Source organism: Buteo buteo, chromosome 5, assembly GCF_964188355.1.
Source record: "Buteo buteo chromosome 5, bButBut1.hap1.1, whole genome shotgun sequence".
Classification (NCBI taxonomy): domain Eukaryota; kingdom Metazoa; phylum Chordata; class Aves; order Accipitriformes; family Accipitridae; genus Buteo; species Buteo buteo.
Window position 1 is genome coordinate 10,750,925 of NC_134175.1, and position 23,370 is coordinate 10,774,294.

The window sequence follows — 23,370 nt, forward strand, 5'->3', positions numbered from 1 at the left end:
AGCACCAGGAGCTGTGATACGGCGTTGTGAGCACAGGCATCAGGAGGAGTGAGCAGCCTGTCTGAGCAACCCAGCACGATTCTCAAGGTCTTTGAGCCCTCTCATCTTCCTCACTGCTGGAACAGCATCACCTTCAGGACTTGGTTTGGTCTATCGGCATCCAAGTTGGGACATAGTTGACCGTGCAGTGGATGCTGCAAAGCCCCTTCATTGTGGTCAAGACCTCCCATGCCCTGGTGGGACAAGTGGCAGTGATCACTTTGGCCAGTGCTGAGCTCTGGAGGAGCAAGAGGCTGGAAATCCCTCTCAGACGGCAACATCAGAGTTTCCAGAGATCTTATACCAGAGCTGCATGGTGGTGGCGGTCCTTGCGAGCAGCCAGCCAGACACCAGCAGCAGAGGGACTGTGCCCAGCCCTCCTGCAGCAGCGTGACCCAGGGCAGCCCTGCTCCAGCTGGCCAGGACATCTCACTCCTTCCTGCTGCGGCCTGGCTGGTACCTGGGTAGGTCCGAGCAGAAGCTGTACTGATGCATTACACTGCACAGTGCGCGGGATCTTCTCACCCAAGTTATCATCTCTGTTGGTTTTCTCTTGAACATAAATAACAAGCCATAGAAGAGATTTCGGAGGTTTCTAGGGATCAGGAGAGATTTCAGATAAAAGCCTTGTGGTTCTACCCAAAGTGAAATGACCCAGTTACTGCTATGTAAAGATAGGCAATATAAATTATGCTATCATCTCATGGAAAATTCTTCATTTTTTTCTGTACATTCTTCTACATGTCCACTTGTAGCCAAGTGGCATATCCAAATTTTCCTGCTCAGCACAGGTCTGCAGGAAAGCTGTATGATCAAAGCACAGCCTCTATAATCACAAACCTGCTTTTTCTTTTATTGCTTTACAAATCTTGGAGGGGATGAGTGAGGATTTCTGTGGTAAGATAATTTAAAACTGAAAGGTCATAAAGAGCATCTCTGTGAACTGTTAAAGTCAGGGGACTTGCCAGATTTCAGACTGCAAGAAAACTCACGAGGTTTTCTCTTTCCCATTGCTGAGCCATATAGAGGAGCAGCACCCCTTGCTTTGGTTGGTGAGAACAGCAGCCACAAAAGACTTCATAACACACCTGCAAGCATCACTTCGGGCCCATCTCTGCTACAGTCCAGAGCATAACTTGGAGTCACTGTGCAGCTAAAACTGCACTCCTCTGGCAGCACAGTGTACCCACCTGAGCATCACTAGCAGCAGTGGTGGGTAATGTGGCTCGAGCCAATTCCTCCTTAGCTGTGCTGCTGCCAAACTGAAGTTGCTTATATTTGGTTTTGCTTCACCTCCACCAAGCCTTGCTGTCCTCATCTGAAGCTCTTGCAGCAGCAAATGTAATCCTCCTTGTCATGAAAGGGCAGTGATGTGTGGGCTGTGCAGCAAGGCAGAGGGGCCTGACATTGGTCTGTGCTTGCCCATCTCTGGGAGGCACCAGAAGCGGAGGGTGTCACCGTCCTGTGTCCCAAGGGGTTTCCTGCTGGAGCTTCTCCCATCTGAGGTGGCAGGCGTGGACATGGGGCATGTGGCTGTGGCCATCCCTGGCAATAAGCCATTGGTACAGCGGCATCTCTCCATGGCAGAGATCTTCAAGCTCTGCTTGTCAGCATTTCTCCCAGAAAAGAGCACCCTCGACACACGTCCATGTACCCTACAGGCCCTGCTCTCCACCAGCCTTCCTAATTACCTTTCTTGCTGTGCCTCATTGGAACCTGGCTTTGCGCTCCCAGCCCTGGGTCCCCCAGTGCAGGGGATACACTGGTCTTCTCCTCCCAGCCCTGGTCCTCATGGGGCACTGTAAGCCCCATGCAGAGTGGCTTGGTGGAGTGGCTCCAGCCCCCATCGCCTTCCCACAGCACCCTCAGTGCTGCTGGGACACCTGGCTACGGCTGTCCCAGCCAGCCTGGCCTCCTCCAGCACCCCTCTCTCCTAAAACCACCTTGTGCTATGACACAAACCAACTCCTTTGGGGCACCCAACCAGGCAGGTTTCCAGTGTGGCACTCTAGAAACAGCAGACAATGGTGGGGAAAACACACTGGGTGGGTTTCAAACGGAGGTACCAGGAAATGAGAGTGGTCCGACAACGCGTGGTGAAGGGGACGAGACACGCTCCACAGCTCCCAGTGCTGTTGTGGTGCCAGCTGGGTTTTTTTCCTATGTACTTTACCCCCTTTGTTACAGACTGTACCTCCAGCATCACCACACAGATCTGTTTGACACACTGGATAATTGCGTCGGGTGTCCCCGAGATTGTCACCGCCCGCTCCGTGGAGTTGGGCAGCATGTCCCCCGCCACTTGAACCTGAGCACCTGTTGACTGGAGACAGAAAGACAGAGGAGGAGAAATCCCACAGCTGAATGCCTTTCCTTGCAGCCAGCTCCAGCTCCGACACCACGCGCCTCCCCAGAGCTGCCCTGCCCCGCATGAGCTCAGGTGCGGCATCCTGCCTGCATCCGCAGGAGCACGCCAGCAAGGTCCCACGGGATGCTACTCCTACGTCAGCAGGACTGTCCTGGGAAGCAACATGATGCATAATGCTAGCAGCATAAGGATCCCCTTTTCCAAGGCAGCTCCCCCTTGGTCGTGGATCAGCTCTGAGGAGCTGCGACTACATGCAATAATGAAATCAAGTCTGACTCACCTCCCTGATTTCCTTGATCTTGGAGCCTCCTTTGCCGATCAGCGAGCCACACTGACTAGCTGGCACGACCAGTCTCAGCGTCACTGGAGGTTTGCTGGTAGCAGTGCTGTTGCTCATTGAGTTGGTTATGTCCTTGGGAAGGAAAAGTGCAATGCATCAGCCCTTGGTACCCAACCAGACACTTGCCATCCAGGCCAACCCACCTGCCCTGAGCCAGAAAAGAGTCGTCATGTCCCCCAGACTGTGGCTGGTCTCTGACTGCAGCTGCATCACTGCACATCCCTGCAGTTAATTAACTGCAAGACCTCTGGAACAGTTCACTGAAGCTCAGTTCTTGCCTACTTAGAGATGTTCAGAAGGTTTTGTGCTGAGGTCATGTACCAGTTAAGCAAGTCCAGCCAGGCACACATGGGTTGGAGGTACCCAGGCCCATCTGCACTGCTGGGCCCAGCAGTGGGCACACCAGAGCTCTCCTTGGCCGGTGGGCCACCCATGGGTCTGGATGTGGACCCTTTTACTCTGGTCTCCTGGGGAAAAGGGCTCATGTTGCTCACCTCCTCAAATTTGTAGGCGATCATGGCAAAAGCCTTGAAGATGGCATCGGTGGGGCCAGTGATGGTCACGATTCGCTCAGGGCAGTTTCCCTCTGAGATGTTGATCCTTGCCCCGCTCTGGAAAGAGAAGGGAAGACCTGGAATAGCCACAGCCAAGCAATGCATGGGGATGCACTGGAGGCACAGCCCTTCCTCTGGGTTGGGTCCTGTCCCAGCCTGATCCCTCACCATCCTCTGTGCCAGCCTCTCGACATCCCATCTAACCTTAAAAACTCCCATCCCTGTCCCCTGTGGTGCTTCCAGCGGTCCCTTACCCTGACGCTCAGAAAGGGTTTCCAAGCATCCACTTTGGGTATTTTACTGCAATGCAAACCCACACATTCAAGGCAAGACCAGCTCATGGGATCATCGCTTGTAAAAAGAAGAGTGTTGCTTACTGATCTGATAACTCCTTGGTAGCTGCAGGCACAAAGACCTTGGACAAACTCAAGCATTTTACAAGTGACTTAATTTCAATGTTTCATTAAGAGCAAATTCTTGGCTCTGGAAAATTCCCATTAAATGTGATAGGAGTTTGTTTGAGTATGGAGTGAGAAAACTGGCCCAAAGAGCTCTTGGCACAGCTGTCTTGTGTGTCCTGACCCTGCCAGTTACTGCACGTATCACACAGGGCAATGTGCAGCTCTGGCCGCTGTGCTGCACGCTGCTGGGCAGGACAGCCTGACAGCCCTTCCCACTCCTCTCCCTTCCTCCTACAAATCCTGCTACAGAGCAGGGTTGCTCACCTCCTCACGCATCTTCTTCACGGTCTCTCCTTTCTGAAATAAGAAGCAGAAACATGGGCTATTACTAAAAATTCAAGACTTCCACCTTCAAAACAACCCTTCCAAACACACATCTCTCTAATACATGGCAACACATAGCCAGACATTTGGACAGCTCTATGATGCCCGGCCCTCCATCCCCACGCAATGGTCAGCTGAAGAGCTGAGGGTGTAAGCCATGGTAGCCCCGTGCCCTGTGTCTGTAAGACACGACAGACAAAACAGCTAAGAATACACAACTGCAGCCTCCACCTCCCTTTCTATATTTCCTATTAGGAGGAAAAATGCATGGAAAAAGTTCAGAAACTCATCAGCTGTTGAGAAAATCTGGCACTTCAGAGTGGCTTTGAAGGGCAGTTATCTAGCACCTATAGAGACATCTAGTCTCTTCGTATCCAGATATAAAGCAGGTAGAACTGTAAATCTTTCCAGGGGTGGTGTTGTGGTTTATCCCCAGCCAGCAACTAAGCACCATGCAGCCACTCACTCACTTCCACCCCACCCAGTCAGATGGGGGAGAAAATCGGGAAAAGAAGTAAAACTCATGGGTTGAGATAAGAACGGTTTAATAGAACAGAAAAGAAGAAACTAATAATGATAATGATAACACTAATAAAATGACAATAGTAATAATAAAAGTATTAGAATATACACGTGATGCACAATGCAATTGCTCACCACCCGCCAACTGATGCCCAGTTAATCCCCGAGTGGCGATCCCCCGCCCCCACTCCCCCCAGTTCCTATACTAGATGTGATGTCCCATGGTATGGAATACCCTGTTGGCCACTTTGGGTCAGCTGCCCTGGCTGTGTCCCATCCCAACTTCTTGTGTCCCTCCAGCCTTCTCGCTGGCTGAGCATCAGAAGCTGAAAAATCCTTGACTTTAGACTAAACATTACTTAGCAACAACTGAAAACATCAGTGTTACTAACATTCTTCTCATGCCTAACTCAAAAACATAGCACTGTACCAGCTACTAGGAAGACAATTAACTCTATCCCAGCTGAAACCAGGACAGCTGGACAGGTTGATGGAAAAATAAGGTGCAAGCATATAGAAGAAGGTGTTTGTACTGCAAATCTTCACTACCACAAACCTGCCTTTTAAAAACACTGAAACACCAATCCTATATAGCCAGGACTTTCCAAACCACCATGGCAAGCACCAGGGAGAAGAGCACCTCATACAGCTTTTCTGCACAAGCTAAATGGTGTCTTGTGGCCTCAGAGGGAAGTGCCGCAGAATTTAAATGGGTTTGCATGACATTCCTTTATCTCTCCTAATGAATCTATTTAATTAACACATCAGGGTGACATGATCATAAATACCCATTTGTTACCACAATGAAGCAGCTGGAAACAGCACTAGAAACTTGGGGGGGGGGGGGTAGGGGAATGGTCTTTGATCCCTGTGTGGGTCTCCCATCATTTGTGTCTCACAAACGCAGTGACAAGCTCATGCACACCAAACATTTAAGGGACATTACAGGGAAGAGGTGACTGGCATCTACCACACCACAGGCAGCAAATCATGCAGGCAATAGCATTAAATACACATTTAAAAGATGTCCTTACCTTTCCAATGATGCTTCCCACTTCCTACAAAAAAAAAAAAAAAAAGCCAAACACAAAGGAATCAACATTACAAAACATGAAGACAATCCAGCCCAACCCCATAATGAAGCAAAGATCAGGTGCACACTGTCCCCAGCAGAAGGACGGGGGCAGACCTGAGAGAGGCCAGGAGCACCGTGCCACCCTCCCCATCAGCAGAAGGACACCTCCTCCTGGCAGCCCGGGGCTGTGGAGGCAGCATGTGGGGCTGGCCAGACCCAGGCATAGCTGCAGCGGAGGCAGGAGAGCAAGCTGGGAGGAAACCCCCCGGCAAGGAGCCCCTTACCTTGCCGTGCATCAGCAGCCGGATGGTGAGGGTGACGTTCAGGCCGCCTTCGGAGACCTTGGACTCCATTTCCTACTGGGGGATGGGAGACGTGCGTTAGCTGGGTGGGCAGCCCCGGCGCAGAAGGAGACAGCACCACGGCCGTATCACCTGGGGACAGAGAGGGGAAAGAAAGGTTTTCTCCCAAAGCAGGCGCATTCCTCGATGCGGCTGGAGGAGCAGCGGGGAGATGTCATGGGCTGAACACCTTAGTGGGTGCAGATCAGGCTGGCTGCTCGCCACAGGGACGGTACTGGGTGACAGCCTGAGAACAGCCTGTAGCTTTGCCATGGCTTTGCCAGCAGCTTTACGCAAAAGCCGTTGTGGGAGCAAAGACTCAAGTGTCCGAGGTGGCACAGCCAGGCGGCTAGCCCGCACCTGCACGAGCTGAAAAGCAGCTGTGCCCAGCTGAGCATGTGGACGCAGCAGCAGGGAGTCAGCAGAGCAGCCTGGCCAAAGACCAGTGGCTGAACTGGGACTTTAAAAGACTCAGGGCACCTATCTAGCAAACCAAAATTCACCATTTCAAGTGTGGGCCCTCAGAAAATCAAAAGCCAGTTTTTCAGGAACCAAGAAACATCTATCTGACCCCAGGAGCACAGAGCAGGAAGGGTGGAGCTGGTGCCCCAGTTGCTACACACCTGGGTTTTCATCCCGACTTGTGAGCACCCTAGCTGGGCACTGTGTCTCAGGACCATGCCATTCCCAGCCATTCATGCTTTGCATGTATCTTACAAAACCCGTGCGAGTTTTCCCGGTGCTGTCATGTTCCTTTCCCTTCCCATTCTCTTTCTTTCCTCCTCTGCCCTCTAGAGGGAAAAACGCCACTGATATTTTGAAGGCAGGGGAAGAAAAAATCACAGAACGGCAACAAACCCTTCCTTTTTCTTTCCTGATGCCTCCTTAGTAGCATCTTTGGGCGAGGACCCGGCATATGAAATGTCTCTGCAGCCTACTGTATGGGGAGACCAGTCCTGTCTCAGAGGGAGGTGCCAGCATCCTTCATGTGCAATGCCGAGAGATTTGTAGCAATTCTCCCACATGTTATTTAATCCCTCAGTATATATCAGATAGGAGATTTTTCATCCAGGTCACGAGCATCTGGCATTTTCGTTTGCTCAGACAGGACTTATGGACTTATGTGACCAAAAAATGGGGAGTAAACCAGTTCTCAAGTATTACTTTAGTGCAAAGAGGCAGTCGGGATGAATAAACATGCAGCAATGCACAAATCATGGCTGGGAGATGGGTTTGATGTAAAACCTCTTCCAAGAGGTTATTATGAAACCCCAAGTGGATAAAACCTGTGTAGTTGGGAGGGAGGCGGTGCTCCCACTGAGCTAACAGGACACCAGCTCACTGGGAATGAGGTTGCTTATAACCTACTTACAAACACTGATCTTGAGGCCGCTGGATGTTACAACTGAAAAAAAGTAAAATCCTCACAAGGAGGATAAAAATGAAATGTGTTGAAGATGTCAAGCCAAAAGGTACTGTTGAGGGTGGGGAGGAGGAGAATATTTCAGAGGAAGACGGTGATGATGTTAGGGACCAGAGTAATGGGAATGGGCTGACACATGATAGCACAACGTACAAGATCAGGAACTTTCTCTTTCAGGACCGAGCCCACAGCAAGCAAACAATAAAGGAAAATAAATAACTGGTTGTGTTGGTTAACCCTGTGCTGATTTCTGTGCATGGGAAGCAATGCTGAAAAGGATCAACGTGCTGATTTGTGAAGGTCAGCGTTGCTGGTGCTCCTGATGTGCCAGGAGATAAAGTGCCTGCACGGAAGAGGTGCCCCCACTGTACAGGGGGACAACCATCCCCAGGGATGACCTGTGCCAGGAGTAATCTAGCCCTGCTGTGGGTAAAGAAACAAAGCCACGACACCACTGCAGCCAGCCATGAGGCTGGGACGTGCCAACACAGAGGTGCAGCTCCCCTTCCTGGCTGATAAGCATCCTCTGACAGCACAGCCAGAGGAAGGTAGAGGCTTTTCACAGCTGATGGTCAAGGTGTATCCACGGGCAGTGGCTTTCATGACTTGAAGAGGCAGTATTCACAAAGCCATCCTGCCCCGCGTACCACCCCAAAGGCTTTCTTTTGCAAGCTGCCCAAGCGTGGTGGCCCAGGCAGCTACAGCCCAGGGTTCCAGACCCACAGCTGGGAGCTGGCAGGCAAGGGTGGGACCCTAGAGTGGTCTGGGCTTTGCCACCGGGATGATGGACCCCAAAGCCCAGCTGGGTGGCTGGGGTGCTCTAAACCCAGGCATATCCTTGCGGCCGCGGGAGAGCTGGCAGTCCCAAAGAGGTGGGTCATGACTTTCCCACCAAGGACCGGCCAAATTCGCCGTTTTACTTTCACCAAATGCCCTACAGTGGCAGTGCTTACGGCAGGGGTGTCTGCCATCCCTTGCTCCACATCCCTCACAGGAGGAACCCTGCATCAGGCTGTTATGTAAATGTTTCCAATTGATTGAAAAAGTGGGTCATGTGTTAGTCAAATGCTCCTGGCTTTAAGATTTATCAGCATTATTAAATTAAACACGCTTCATGCTCCAGTGAGCGGGAGAGCTACATTGGCCTTTTCTTAATCATACTAGTGAAAGGTAAGTCTTTTATATGGGGGTTCATAAGCTCAATGGAAATGATGGGAACAATAGAGCCAAGGCATTTACCCTGGGCGCGTGCCTCCCCCCACAGCCCTCATTCTTCACGGACAAAGGGCTGGGAAAAATTATCCCCCAAACGCCATTTTGAGCATTTCAGAGTATTCCCTGCCTGGAGAGAGACCCATCTCGGACCCTTCCTCTTCACCGTCGTATTCCGCCTAGTTCACAGCAGCTTTGAAATGGCTTCTTTGTCCATCTACTTGAAAGCCCTGAGGACACCATTAAATCCAGTCCAGTTGATAGAGTAGATCCAGAGCCCAGCTCCAACCCAATACAAAGCAGGTGCAGCCCTGCAGAGGTCAAAGACACAGCATTAGGAGACAGAAGTGTCAAGTTTGGCCCCAAAATGGAAGTTGCACAGCGAGCCAAGTGAGGCTTTGCTGAGTGTCATGCCTGGGCAACTGCAGGCAGAGGACCGGACCAGCATCCTCCCACGCGCAGCCATCGTGGGGAGCAGTCAAATGTCTTTGCACCGCACCAAGGGGAGCTCTGCAGGGTGGGGAGCATGGTGCCCGGCTCTGATCTGCCCCAAAACAGCCAGTTAAGATCTTTCCAAAGGATGATCCCGTTGCAGAATAAATAGGCCTTTTAAATGCAGCTGCCTTTTGGGAGAGTGCTCGGAGAAGGCATTGTCAGTACTCAGAGCAATCTGCTTCTTCCTTCTCCCTTGGTTTTGAGATTAAATATATTTAATTTTGGAAAATATCCTTAATCTATCAGGAATTCCCTATGTCTGAAAATGCAGCTCAGGCACCAGTGACCAAGGAGAAGGAAAAGAGGAAGGAAAATGGAAACCCAGAACAGCAGAAAGACTCCTCTTCCCCACGCACAAACATACGCACTCTGATTTTTCTCCTTTCCAGTTTTTTGGGTTGGAGCGATTACCTAAGCTAGTGCTTTTGCATTTATGCTTGCTGATACCTCACAAATACTGACACTTTCCTAAAATTTGAGCAAAACCTTCTAATTAGGGGAATTCTGAACACCATGTATTAAATTAATTTAATACCATGATCATCTCCCAGATGGGAGACAGCATGCGAAGCAGAATAAGGGGAGGGAGATCGAGCTCTGGGCTGGACTTTGTTCTCCAGCCTGGTTTCCAAACGGCAGCTGGAAAAGCGGATGCTGGGAACCCCACAGCCCCCTCCGGACAGGCCCATAGCAGGGGGCTCGGCTGAGCTCAGGTAGAGCCCGTGTCCCTGCAGGGGCTGGGAGACATAGCTGACTCCATGCTTGCTGAAGCCAGCCCTCCTCCTCCTCCTCCTCTTCCTCTTCCCATGCATCCAATTGGGCTCCCTGGGCACATTAGCCACGCGTGAGCGAGTCCTGCGGCGCAGCTCCAGCAAATGCTGCTTACGCCTCCTCTGCAAATGCCCATCGGAGAGCCAAGGCATCTGCTGCCGATACTGGGGGAGAGCTCCCCTGAGACAGCCCCCACCGCCCCAGGACACAGTAGCAGCAGCCTGCGTTTCGGAGAAGGTGGTTGATGCTCTCATAAATGAACTCCCATCACAAAACTGTTCGTCTTGCTTTGGTACTAGCATTGCTACTGCCTGCAGACCCCAACTCCAGAGGGACGGTCTCCCTTATCTGCACTAAAGTCACCCTGGTGTTTTTGGGACGGACGGTCCTGCCAGAAGACAGACACACAAGGTGGAGTTTATTTGGTAGATCTTGTTGTGGAATATTCTCATCAGCGTTACAGAGATCAAATTTCATTGCTTCATCTAAGCATTTGTTTTGGGGGAAAGCAATGTTTTGTTCAAGCTCTCTGAAAATAAACAGAGAGGACAACTTGGTGCAAAAATGTCCCACAGGCAAAACCCACCCTCTCCCTGAAAGGTTTGGGTGGGAACTTCACAGGCACTGCCAAGCAAACTCAAAGAAGAAAGTCTGTCACCCCTCTTGCTCATCATACGGTCTCCAGAAAATCACATGTTCTTGACGGGTTTGGTCAGTGCAGGTAAACTCCAACACCTTGGACCCCTGTTGACCAAGAGCCCTTGCCAACCTGTGCAGGTAAAGGGCAGGGTGCCCCGGGCACCGGTCTGTATGGGGATGCTGTGCCACCTGCACAGAGGACCGCCCCCGAGACTCTACCCTGGAGCATCCTGGCAGTTGCTCAATGGCAATACCACCCTGAAAAACATCCAACACAATTCCCAGGCCCTTTGGTGTTTCAGGAGCCCCACCAGCAGAAAGCCAGATGTTGAAGACGACCACAAAGCTTCAGTGTCCTTCAGCACACCGCAATATACCATGGCATGGCCCAGATTTCTAATGTGGTTGGCAGACTTTCATGTTGGGGATTAAGGTCTTGGCCACAAAGTCCATCACTCAAGACAACATTTTCCACTGCGAGGAAGGAAACATTTAAAGAACTCTGACCTCTCAATACTCCCTTCAGAAAACTCAGAGCAGCATTTTCTGACCCTTGAACAATGAAGATGTGATAAATGTGGAGACAAGCAGGGGAATCCAGGAAGGAAGCTGCTTTTCTGACATTTTACACTTTCTAGCTTGCTTTCCCGAGGAGCATTGTCTGTCCACCTGCGTAAGCAGGAGCTTTCTCCCCACTCATCTCCCAGTGGCTTGATCCTGCCATTAAGACCTAATCCAGCGATTCTGAGCATTGCGTTTTAGCAGCTGGGAAGCACCGCGATGCAGCCAGCTCAGGATTATGACGACAACGCAGTCTGGCCAGGTCAGGACGGGGGTGGAAGGAGAAAAAACGCTATGGCAGAAAAACAAAGTCAAGCATTGCCTTAAACCCAGGCTGCAAATGGAAACACAGCAGCCACTGGCAGCCTTCGGCTGTCAGAAGATGAAGCCGTGAGAGGACAGTAGCACCACCTACATGAGTGACACCAAATGCCATTTTGCAATAAAGCTGCATTTCCAGCTGCTGCTATTTTCCACAGGCCGTAGTCATTTTGGTTGACCTTTCCTCCGCTTACTCTCCAGCTTCAGTGGAAATATTTTAGATATCTCTAACCAAAAAAGAAAAAAAAGATGCCCTGTGCTGCCTTGGTACATCAGCCAGCAGTATATCCCGGCTTCTAACCTGCCCTTGATCTTTCCAAGCATCATGAGAGAAAAATGCCCCTGCTCTTGCCCTCACAGCAGGCATCTCTGGAGGCTTCATTCTCAGTCACCTGCTCCCATTTCCCTGCTCTCTTCTGGGTGAGATGTCTCCACTCATGGCCCAGGATGTCACTCCTTGGCTGACAAGCAATTATAACCCACTTTCCTCTCCTTGCTTGTGTGCACCATGGGGCTCTTGCAGTCTCGCTCACCTCTATGCCAATTACCCCAATAACTATTGTGGGGATGCAAATGCGCCTTCCTCTCGACCCTCTGTTCCGTCCCTTCCCCTCTCTGCTCTTCTGACTCCTCTGTCCACAAATTCAGTGCCAGGGCCATCAGAGCAACCTCTCCTGCTGCCTCGTTTGCTGTCTCCCTGCCTCAGATGGTCTTCTAACTCCTGCTCCTCCCACCAACCTCTTTGCTGGCTGCAAGTCTTGGGAGCTCTTCTCTATTTCCTGAACAATCATTTCCTACCACTCTTCATGTCAGCATGGCTTTCTCCCCAGATTCTTTGCCCTCTAGAGAGCAGGGTTGGTTTTCCAGGGCCCTCCAGGGAGAAATACTGGCTCTAGATACTGGTATTGGCTAGAGTTCAGGAGCAACTAGTATGATGACCCATAGCTCTAGCCCTGTCACACCACAGTGGGCTCAGCCACATCCCAGCCAAATGCACACCTCCGCTCTCAGACCAGCCCAAAGACATGCTAAGCCTGCTCTCCACTCCAGGAAATTCCCAGCTGCTTTCCTGGGTTTCTTCTTCATCTGGCACACCCACAAGCTGTTAGGCTGTTCATCCTGCTTTGGGTCTTGACCATATCAGCCTCGTTTGCCTCTGGTGAACATTTGTAGGTTTTCAGTGAGGTTTCACACATTTCAGAGCTATTTCTGACCTGATGGATAAACCAAGAGGAATAGAAACGCAGCATCACATACCTCCAGCACAGACCAGGAAAGCTGGCAAGTCTCTGCAACAAAGAGTAGCAGAACCCCCTGGCTCCAGCGCATGGACACTGGAAACCCAGGGAGGGATGTTCAGTGAGAATCCCTGCTTATCCTCTGAGCAATGTGTGGTTCATCGCAGCCTACTGCACCTCAACAGTTAACCAAGACCAGCAGCAGCTTCCCACAGAAGTGCAACCCTGGCATGGCTAGTGCAGGGATGTGCAATCACGCATGAAATCAGAATTGGGCCCCGCATGTCAGATGGTGTTAGTCTCCACCATCTCTAAGGCAAGCCCAGTCCGAGGAGAACGACTGGTTTTGTCGCAATGGTGGTGCCATAAACCCGATCTTTTGTGTGAAGGCTAGAGAACAAAGCTGCAGCTTTTCCCTACCAATCTCCCCAGGATGAAGGTCTTGAACATCATTTCATCCCATGCAACAGGACAGCAGGATGATAGCACCTACCTCTTGCCCTGATACATCTGCAGGGGACAAAACTTGGAGGCCTAAGTTGATTATGAGGTTTAGAGGAAATTTATGTAGCCGTACCTGAGATATGTATCTGCAGAGATCTGTGGGATGCAGAATTTCCATTCATTCACATGAGCTGCTGCTGTGTTGCAAGCAGAGGTTGGACTCACAACAGTGAGAGAAATTCAGTGTAGTAAGAGCAGGATATTAGATGCCCATGTGCAAGCCAGGAAACCCTGTCTGGGCTGGTTTCAGGGCTCTTTGATTGTGGGACACTGAGCAAAATCAGTGACTTGAACCTGTTAAACCACCACCATGACAAGCTGAGATAACCCTGCTTGGAATAATAATGGATCTTCACTAAATTTGTTTAATTTCGTAGTGAATTAAAGCTCGTTTTGGAAGGCTGGCGTGAGTGGGTGGATGAGAACAACACACTTTAATTCAGCCACTTCCAGTTTGAATAATTTGCAAATAAAAATAGTGGTTTTGGTGAATGTCAAACTGCTTAAGTACGTCAGAAATTTCACCTCATGAGGCGATGACAGCCAACACTCTTTGCCCTGCTCAGTTGGGTCCATTACGACTTAGCGACCAAGAGCATCCTCAGATGTTTGTGAGCCTTTAGCAAGTGCTGGGTGGACTCAAGACCCTGTGTGCTGAGAAAACAACATTTCCTGTGATAAGGAAGGTTGCTCTATCTCCTTTGGTCTGCCAGCTGATTAAAGAACAGATAAAAATGATCCATTACAGTTTTTGTCTGAAATACTGGCTGTCCCTCCATGCCCAAGTCAATGTTTTGGAGAGGCTGGGAGCAAGGGCCCCAGAAGAGCTGCTGATGGACCAGCAAGGACCAACTGTTGGCTTGGTCTCTGCTCAGCCTGGGTGACCTGGTCATCTCAGGAAGGCAGAGCCAGAAGCACTGCATTGCACCCCCAGCCTGGACGCTGCTGCAGGGCTCAGCACTCCAGAGTGGGGTGGATTCTGCTGCAGCATGCAAGCGACAGGAAAAAATCCCAAAGCTTTCATGAATTAGCTGAGACAGCCTTGCACTGTGGAGACTGGGAAGATGACTCCTTCAGTGCCACGCTCCATGTCTGCGCCCCTGAACATGCAGTGGGACATTGTGAAACACCACCAGTGGTGCTGCAGAGGGCAGCTGGACTGAGCCAATGGAGAATGGAGAAACTTGTGTGACGTGAAGGGAGCCAGGGCAGCTCCTCCAGCATTTCTGCAAGCACTGGCAATAAACACCCCCTAGGATAAGCCTTCACAGAGGGGGGATATACCCTAACGGGTAGTACAGGGGTGGCAGTAACAAGGCTGTTAATACTGTCCTACGTGGCTTTGTTCAGAAAGAGCCAGAGAAACCTGGGGGCAGATGAAACCATTTGAAGATGGCTGGCAAATGCTCAAAACCCCCCCAGAACATTTATTGGTGGCACTCCTGTTAAACTGCCAGGTGACAACCCAGGTGGGGGAAGCTCTTGGAGAGCAGAGCAAGAAGCCAAAGCGAGCTTTGCAAACGGGAGAAAATAAGATGCCATTCAGCAAGGCAAAGTACCGAGCTTGGATGTGTGCAATTAAGTGTACAGAAACAGAGGAAGAGCTCCCCATCCACCTGAAAATGGCTGGGAGCGACAACTCAACTTGCAGGATCAGCAGAAGGAAACCAAGAATGACAAGGTGGGTCTTCATGAGAGATCCAGCCAGCAGAGAGCAGCCCCAGATCCCTGGGGCCTACAGGGAAGGGCTGCAGGAACCAAGACTCTGCAGGACAGGAGGGTGGTGGGAGACAGGGTAACGTTCCTGAGTGAGGTGCTTAAACTGCAGTGAAGAAGATCCAGGTCAAGCACTGGAAAAGAGCTTCCCCACAGCCATGTGCTGTTGGTGACGGTGTCATTCTGCCAGTCGTCATTGTTTAAATCTTGCAAACATTTGCGTATTTGCAAATAAAGTTGATCTCTGTTGGACAACTGCACTTACAACCTTGACACTGAGCTATGCCTAGGGTCGGTCATGCTTCAGGGATGCACTCAATTTAGCCTTTTTCCCCCCAGCCAGAGGTTAAGGAATGGGAGCCAGGAGACGCCACCTCGCACTGGGAGATGCCTCGACAGATGCCCCAGGGATGCTCTGCTGGGTCTGTGTATCAGGTCTGAAGGACCCATGTCTTGCCCAAAGGATGCCAGCACAGCCAGCTTTGGAAGCACACGCCTCCGGAGATCAAGGGGTGAGATAATCAGATAGCAGTTCCCTATGTGCCAGTTTTTACATGCCATTTTTCAGCAGAAGGCCAAAGGACAGCCAAAAAAGGATGCTCATGGCCATAGGTCCATGCCAGCTGCTCATAAAGGAGGAGGGACTACAGGGAGCTGTGTGGACCTTGGAGGACAAGAGGCTTGTCCTCCAGCAGCCTGGAAACGAGAAGGCACAGCTCTGCAAAGAGCTCCAGGCACACTCCTGGCATCCTTTTAACTGGGGGGGCAGCTGAGAGGAGAGCACCTCTGGGGCCTCGGGAAAGCAGAAAGCAACAGGCACGTTTATACTGCTGCTGTGCCAGAGACTGCACAGCCTTAACCATAACCTCGAGGGGATAACTCAGTCCTCACCTAAAAGAGCTGAATGGACTCAACCAGCACAAGACTTTTGCCTGTGCTGTTTCTATGCGGCTGCTGCACGGATGCATGTGTGGCCACAACACCTGCAGCGCAGGCACCAAATTCCACCACCACTATTTTTCTTGATCCAGGCATGAGGGACATGGCCTCCTGTCCCCTCATCCCTCTCTCCATCTTGGCTCATCATGCTGCACACCCTTTCAGGCATCCTGGAGAGCTGGGGCTGGCAGGTATCTGCTTCCAGTGCATCCTCCGAAACAGATAAGGACGCAACCAGGAGCATCTCCCCGCAGCTCAGAGGATCAGGCATGCCGTGGCCCCCCCATCCACAACCCCCCTCATTCCCCTCCTCCAGAGCCTCCTGGCTGCCCTGGCTTTAATCCCACAGGCAGCATCATCCCAGTAATTTCCCTCCGCTTTCAATCTACTGATCTGGGGGCAGTCCACAAATCCCTTCATCCTGAGAGCGAAGCAATCTACTGCCTCATCTCATCCCATCCCATCTCCATTTCTCTCTCTCTAATCCCTGGAAACAGGGACGAGGCTCACAGCACATGAGCTGCCCTGGAGGGGTCGGTCCAGGTGCCGGTGGACAGACAGACAGATTGACCCAGAGCACACGGGGGCAAACAGGAGGTGCCAGGTCAAGACAGGCAAGGAGCCTGTTATTTTGACCATGCTCAGTCTCTACAAAAAGTAACTGATTTAGCTGATTTATTTTTTTTTTAAAGTAGATGCTATGCAGGATGAAAGATGGGGGTGGTTGGGGCTGCTCTCATGAACGCCACTAGACTTCTCAAAGCACCTGGGGCAGGTCCTAGCCCCTCCTGATCCAGGAATGGGGTAACAGGCAGGTCTTCCCATTCCCCCCACGATGCTGGGGACATAAGAGACAGACTGGGTACAGCATCATCCTGCTGGTCCCCTCCATGCAAAATGCGCAGGGACCAAGCAAGACCAGCGGGGGAGCCCTGGCCAGCCTGGCCGCATAAATCCCAGCTCCTCTGGGCTCAGGGCTGGATCCAATGCTCTGCCTGTGCTGTTTCTCCACAAGCCTAAACCCGTGACCTTCACCCTGGCCATAGATGCTCTTTGGGAATGGGAGACTGATAGGAGACATGGGAAGGAAGACCCTTGGGGTATATCCCTGCCCTGGAGAAGGAACCTGGCATTGCTCAGTCAGGACCGAGCAGATCGGTCGGGATGCAGCACTAACCCCATCCTTCCTTTTTCAAGCATGCATTTGCACAGGGCTGGAGAAGGCAGCGGGGGTGAGTCCACGCTCGGTGGCCACTGCAAGGCCATGTCCTGCCTGACGCTGCTCGCAGCTGAAAGCACCGCGAGGAAGGAGGATGCAGGGGCGGCGTGTGACAAAGCCGTCCGGCGGCCATGCCGGCAGTGGAGCCGGGCTGCACGGCCCCCATCCCGCAGTTGGCAGCGGTGGCTCTCCCCAGGTTCGGCCGGCAAGGAGGAGGACGGGGGCCCTCAGCGGCCGGGGGTGGATTGCCGCCGCGCCACGCTCAGACCCTGACAGCAGGCTCCAAAACTGTCACTCCCAATCTGTTTTCACTTCAACTAAACCTCAACCCTGATTAAAATCAAGGAAAGCCTCCTTCTCCTCTCTCCTCCCCGTGGTAGGTCCTCTGTGACCTCAGGTCTAAACACTGAGCAAAATGCAAAGGCAAGGGAATGGGTGAATTTGCTTGGCTGGGAACCAGGGCTGCTGGGGAAGGGGCGACAGCCACCCCTGTCCTCAAACCTGGCCCTGGCTGCAAGGGCATGGCTGCTGCAGCGGTCCCATCCCCACGGGGCTGCGGGTCTCTGCTGAAATCCAGGGTGGGATGCGCCACCGATACCCCAACCTGCCTCTGCCACGGGTGGTACCCCAGCAGCTCCAGTGGACGATGCATCCATGGGGTGGAACAGGTCTGGTGTCAGTGGGGTGCCCCGTACTGGCGCCCGCTGCCTGCTACCAGCTCATTTAGCAAAGCCCAAATAAAATAAAGAAATTAAACCAGATACGTGTGTGTGCACAATCGCAGCACCAGGACGGATGCACTCAGTGGGAAGCTGAAAAAAGCTCACTACAGGGATGGGAACAGCCCTCACCCACTGGCAAAGCATTTAAATTCAATTTCCATTTCAGCTGGCCAAAAAGCAGCTGCAGAGGCCTGGCAAACTCAAGTCATGCAGGCTGCCACCCACCCTTGCACTGCAGGAATGGGGGCTCGATGCCAGAGGTGCCACCTTGCACAGCATGCCCCAGGGCCAGGAAGGCATCCTCTGCTTCACCAAGAGCAGGCACGTCGCTTCGCTACAGATCCAAGCTGGGGCTGCAAGTGCTCTGCCGCCGGCGGGATCGAGTTTGTCCCCGTGTGCCAGGCATGAGCCCCCCTGACACAGGGAGCCACACTGGCCAACAGCATGCCACCGGCAAGGTGCCCTCTCCACTTGCTGCACAGCGAATGCCCATTTTCCAAGTGGGTGTCTGACTTGGAGGAAAAAAATAATCACCGCCTCAGAAAAGCAGTCCTGGGACCACCAAACCAGGGATGGTAGAAGCATCATTGGTAGTTACCAAGAAAGAGCATCTTGCAAGGTGGTGAGCATCTCCCCATGCAGGCGCCCAGGTCCCCTCCGCTTCCACCTCAAATCAGTGCTCTCCACTGCGGAGGTGGTTTTCTTGGTCCACTCTGCACATCCCATGCCACTGATTCTAACAGCATTCATATTTTCTGATCCTATGCGCTAAAATCCCACAGCTTCTCCAATGCATTTTGAAGCCTGATTTTGCACCTATTGCAATATGAACATTAAAATAATGTTGAAACCACTTAAAGAGGGTTTTTTTTCCCTTGGTCTTGATCAGTAGCCTTTTTCCCCCACCCCAAAATGATCAGTTTTCTTCAGAAAGAAATGTCCTCTTAATTCAGCAAAATTAAAAGAACATTTTTTACAGTTATTTCTCAGGAAGAAAGAATTTCAAATTTGCTTTTGTATCTGAGAATACTAAAAATGTTTATATAAATCAATCCATAAAAGAGGAGGAAAGTCTGAGATTAAGATCTTCAGAAATATTACTGATTTATTTTGGAATTCTGTATTAAAAGCAAATCCCCAGATATTAGGAAAAACTGCTGTTTTTCAGGGTTTGGTTTCTGTATCAAAATGCAGGCTAGCATCTGTCTTTGCATCTGTCAAAACAAAGGTCAATCATTTTATGGAAACTTAAACACAATGCCCTTGATCCACTGTTTCTGGTTTATTTCTAAGCCAGACGTGACTTCTGACTAACAAAATAAGATTTTCTAATATGGTTCACATTAAAATTACATTATCCCAGAAAACTCAGATTACAAGAAAAATACATCTGAGAACATTTTCCCTTCATAATAAGGAGATGATATTTTGGGATTGATTTCAACAGCATTTAAGTCCTCTATAACCTTTGCAACGAATATTTCACTTTTCTACTTATAAAGCAATGGTATAACCAAAGAAAATGAAATAGAAATGCGACGGTATCAGAAAGAATTTAGCCACCCTGAGTAAAATGGGTATCTGAAGGCAACAGAAAAGAAAACAAAGCGAGCCTCGTAATAAAAGGTATTCCTCTCTCCAAATCAAATTTCCCTGGCACAAGGAAAAAAAAATAATGGAAATAGAACTAAAAGGTAAAAACTAAATCAAATGGGGTTGGGGGTTTTATTATGTTGCCAGACTAAGACGTGATTAACATCTATGTTAGTTTTTTATCAATTTCTTTAAGGCAATTTGATTTGTGTTATTCCCACCCGAGCACATACATAAATGACACTGTCCAAAGCCTGAACTGTAAATCACACAAATTAGGAATGGCTGAATATTCTGGTTAATGCAGAGATGGATGCTTTCCTACCGAGGGATACAGTCTTTGGCATTAGCCACAAGACACAGGTGAAATTGAATTTTATCATCATAATGCACACTATAACAGAGAACGACAATTTCTCAAAACAAATTTGCAAAAATGTTTTGCAAAACAATTTTGTAAAAATATTTTTCAAATATCTTATAGGAGAGACTTAAGGAGCAGATGTTAACTTAAGCTAACCCCCTTGCTCGCGCACCTATTTCTCCCATAATCCCACCTTTCTCCAACACAGACTTAAATTTCCTCTACAAAACGTTCACTTAAGACGGCTCTTAAGCGTTCAAAGCTCTTCTAACTCATACTGGAGCCCCAGACCTGACTCATTTAATGATACTTCCCTGATTTTTATTGATAAGAAAAGTTGCACGCGGCAGGTGGTCTTCCACCAGCACAATCTTTTAAATCTTCTTACCTTCCCCAAAGAGCCGCTTTAGTGCCGATTTGGTGTGAGGGGGGTCCGGACAGATGGCCAGTCTTTTCACGTTTGGAAAGGATGAAAAATGCTACGGGGGAAAAAAAAATCCCAGTGATTTTTTTCGCCGTACAGCGCAGAGGGCTCTGAACCTCATTGGCCCTGGGAGGTCCACCACGTGGCATGGGATGAAGACCACGTGACCTATTTTCTCCCAAATCCCCCGGTTTGCTGGAAAGGGGGATGCACCCATGGCTGATGTTCTTGTCATTTCAGTGGGCTTTGATTTTTATTTTTTTTTTTTTTTTAAAGGCCACTGAGCAAATCGGGTTGCCTCAAGGCAATGAGGGCGAACCAGCCAATGCTTTCAACATAAAGGAGAAAGGAGTTCGGGTACGAGATAAGCACCAGAGCTCTGCCTGTGTGCAGGGGGAAATTTGAAGATGCTTTACCAGGGTACCGGCAGAGCGGTGCGTGCCTGCCCACCCACTTCAGGGACAGAGCCTCCGGGAGGGAGAGAAAGGCGTACCGCAACACACATTTGGCTGCTGGCGATGGGCTGTGCTAAACCCTCCATCTCGGAGGCAGCAGCCGCAGAGGGAAGGACCAGGCTGAAGCCCTGACTGCAGACCCCAGAGCTCAGCTGGCTCCCTGAGCCTCGGAGGAAGGGGATGTGCTACAACTGCTCCATCACCAAAAAAAAAGATTATCCTGTGCCCCCATGTTGCTCCTGACCCCTCCCAGGCTGATCCCGTCCTCTGCAGCCCTCCCAGCTAATGGACAGCGGTTGCACCAACCAACTGCTCCAAGAGACGAAAAGTCTCTTGCCTTGGAGGCAGAGGGTCTGCTGAAACAGTTTTCTTAGAAGAAGGACCTAGTGCAAGGGAGGGAGCGTGGCATGCTCCAGGCAGGCAGTGCCTGCTCCCACCACCGCACGGCCGTGCCAGGCTCAAAGGGCATTTCAAAGTGTCGCCCCACAAACACTCACCAAACCTAAAATGCAGCACAACTGTGGGGATGTTCTGCCCCAGAAGTGTCCCCAAGGCCCCATGCAGCAAGGCAAGACAAGCCACAGCTCCCAGCATCTGACTTTGCCGCTGGGGGTCCCTCCTTGCCCCAGCTCTGTATTTCCCAGGGGACAGCAGCTCTGAGCCACCACATCCCAGCCAGCCATCGTCCACAGGCCAAGCAGCTCCTGGCCTTCCCTTGGTAACCGCAGGTACCAGCCCATCAGTGTCAGGACACTCAGTCTGGGGAAGGGAAAAGGAATTTTTGGAGCCCAAGACATCTTGTTTTTTCTGTCAAAGCTCAAGCCCATGGGTCACGCCAGTCAGAAGCTGCATTTTTCTGGCAACCCGAGTCTCCACCTGGCAAATCCCTCGGCTGTGCCATCTTGTGCCAGCAATATGCCTGTTCATCGCCCCTGCCAATGGAAAGCCCCAAGTGAAACTACCTCTGGCATCTGCCCTTGAATTTCAGTGAAGTTACTTCTGCAGAGCAGCTGTCCCCAGCCATCCTATCATCCAAGGCCTTGAGCCCTTCTTATCTAAGTGTAACCACCTAAGGCTCCTCGAAGAACCAGCTGAGCTTGGCCTTTGGTGAAAAAGCACAGCTCTGGCCACCTCCATGCCTTCTTGGCATCTCCACGACATCCCGACCCGGCACTCAGCCTGGATGCTGATTCTCCCTTGCAGCTGTTCCCCCCCCCATGGCTCTGCACAGGGAGGGACCAGAAGCATCAGGAGAACAGTCCCTATTTCCAGGTCCTTCCCAAGGCCGCGCTGTCTCACCATGCTGTTATCAAAGACAGAAGTACAGCCATAAAATGCCCCAAATGGTGCAGAGAAGTGCAGGGCTTCACCTGAAATCCCCTCTGGCTTGGAGGGTCACACTTCTCCAGCCACCAGCCAGATGATGGGGCATTTTAGTCCAACAAATATAAGCTAAGGAAGAAACCTGCCATACTCAAATGCAAACTATGGACACAGCCAAAAGCACTCAGCTCGCTGCTTTCCCCTCCCACATTTTGTGATGGCCGGTGTGCAAAGGGAGAGAAGAACCCCGCCCCACCTTCCAGCCCTGCAGCTCCCCGTTTGCAGCCCCCTCATCCTTCCTCAGTGATGCCCAGTTAAATCTCATTCCCGAGTAATCTTCTGAATAATTATATAATAGAGAGGCAGGCGGAGAAATAATTTTAGGCCACTCTGTCGATAGAAAGCAAGCTGGATTAAAAGATCAGAACAAGCAATACTTAGATTAAAATGGTTTGTTATTTTCAGCTGCAGAAAATCTGTGGCTAAAGCACGGAAGATGTTGAGGGAAGGCATATCATCTTTCTTTCCCCCAAAACCAAGCTTTCTACACATTAGCCAAGGCAATTTCTAGGTTTCCAGCCTCAGGTTTTGTTTCCCAATGAGTAAAAGAAACACAATTTGCCAGTTCGTACAGCATTTTATCTAAAGATTTAAGACCAGCGTGGAGATGCTTCAAGTTACATTTTGCCCTGCAAGCCGAGTCTGAATTAAACACCTCATTAAGACATCGGACCCCTTGAGTCAGGAGAATCAGCAAGCGGCTCGGCAGACAACTTCATTACCTATGAGAAATGTGCCTCCCTGCACCTCTGAGCTGATGGCAGGCAGATGCCAGGCTTACCGGCAGTGGAGAGGCAGCTGGGGCTGGGAGAAGCCCTTCAGACAGTGGGGCAGCTCTCCGCAGGCGCCTATATGGCGTCTCCCTGGCCCCCAGCAAGGTCAGTGGCGTGGGGTGCCACGCCAGGCCCCACTCTGACTGATCGCTTTGGAAAGGCGTGAAGGGGAGGCAGGAAAAAAAATGGTGAGAAAGGGACCTGACGCTGGGGGCTGAGCTCTCCGCAGGGCACGGCACTCATCAGCCGCATCCCAGATCAATGCCGCTAGCTTTGCTCGTTCACCTTCAAGTTCAGATTAAGCAGAAGGGTCAAACTGGGAAATCGTTTGCCACTGGCGGGCATGTCCCCACCACCACCCCACAGCCTCGTGTCACAGCCTTTTCCCCTTGCCTGCATGGACACTTCCCACCCGAGCACCTTGCTAACCCCACAGCATCTCCAGCCCCCAGCATCAGCAGTGACCACTCGTTGCATTGCCTGGATGTGAGATGGAGGAGCAGCAGTTTCCCAGTGCCAAGTGGTCTCCAAAACCAGAGTCCTCTTCCAGGTGTCCCCTGCACCTATAGTTTTTCTATAAAAAAGTCATGATAC

The 23,370-nt window shown here is 50.9% G+C and overlaps 1 protein-coding gene across 16 annotated transcripts in view; it reads right to left on the reverse strand.

The window, feature by feature from the left end:
* Window positions 1-23,370, reverse strand: part of PCBP3 (poly(rC) binding protein 3) — a 63,771-nt gene that overhangs the window by 25,674 nt on the left and 14,727 nt on the right. For 9 of the 16 annotated variants that reach the window (XM_075027801.1, XM_075027797.1, XM_075027786.1 and 6 more), the window contains 6 exons: window positions 5,968-6,039; window positions 5,643-5,666; window positions 4,027-4,059; window positions 3,242-3,358; window positions 2,688-2,819; window positions 2,234-2,362 (listed from right to left, as the gene is read on the reverse strand). In XM_075027801.1, the coding sequence (XP_074883902.1) occupies window positions 2,234-2,362; window positions 2,688-2,819; window positions 3,242-3,358; window positions 4,027-4,059; window positions 5,643-5,666; window positions 5,968-6,039 (507 nt within the window). Of the gene's footprint in view, window positions 1-2,233; window positions 2,363-2,687; window positions 2,820-3,241; window positions 3,359-4,026; window positions 4,060-5,642; window positions 5,667-5,967; window positions 6,118-20,129; window positions 20,221-23,370 lie in introns of all 16 variants that reach the window. The other 7 variants (XM_075027791.1, XM_075027789.1, XM_075027790.1 and 4 more) reach the window with 4 other exon arrangements.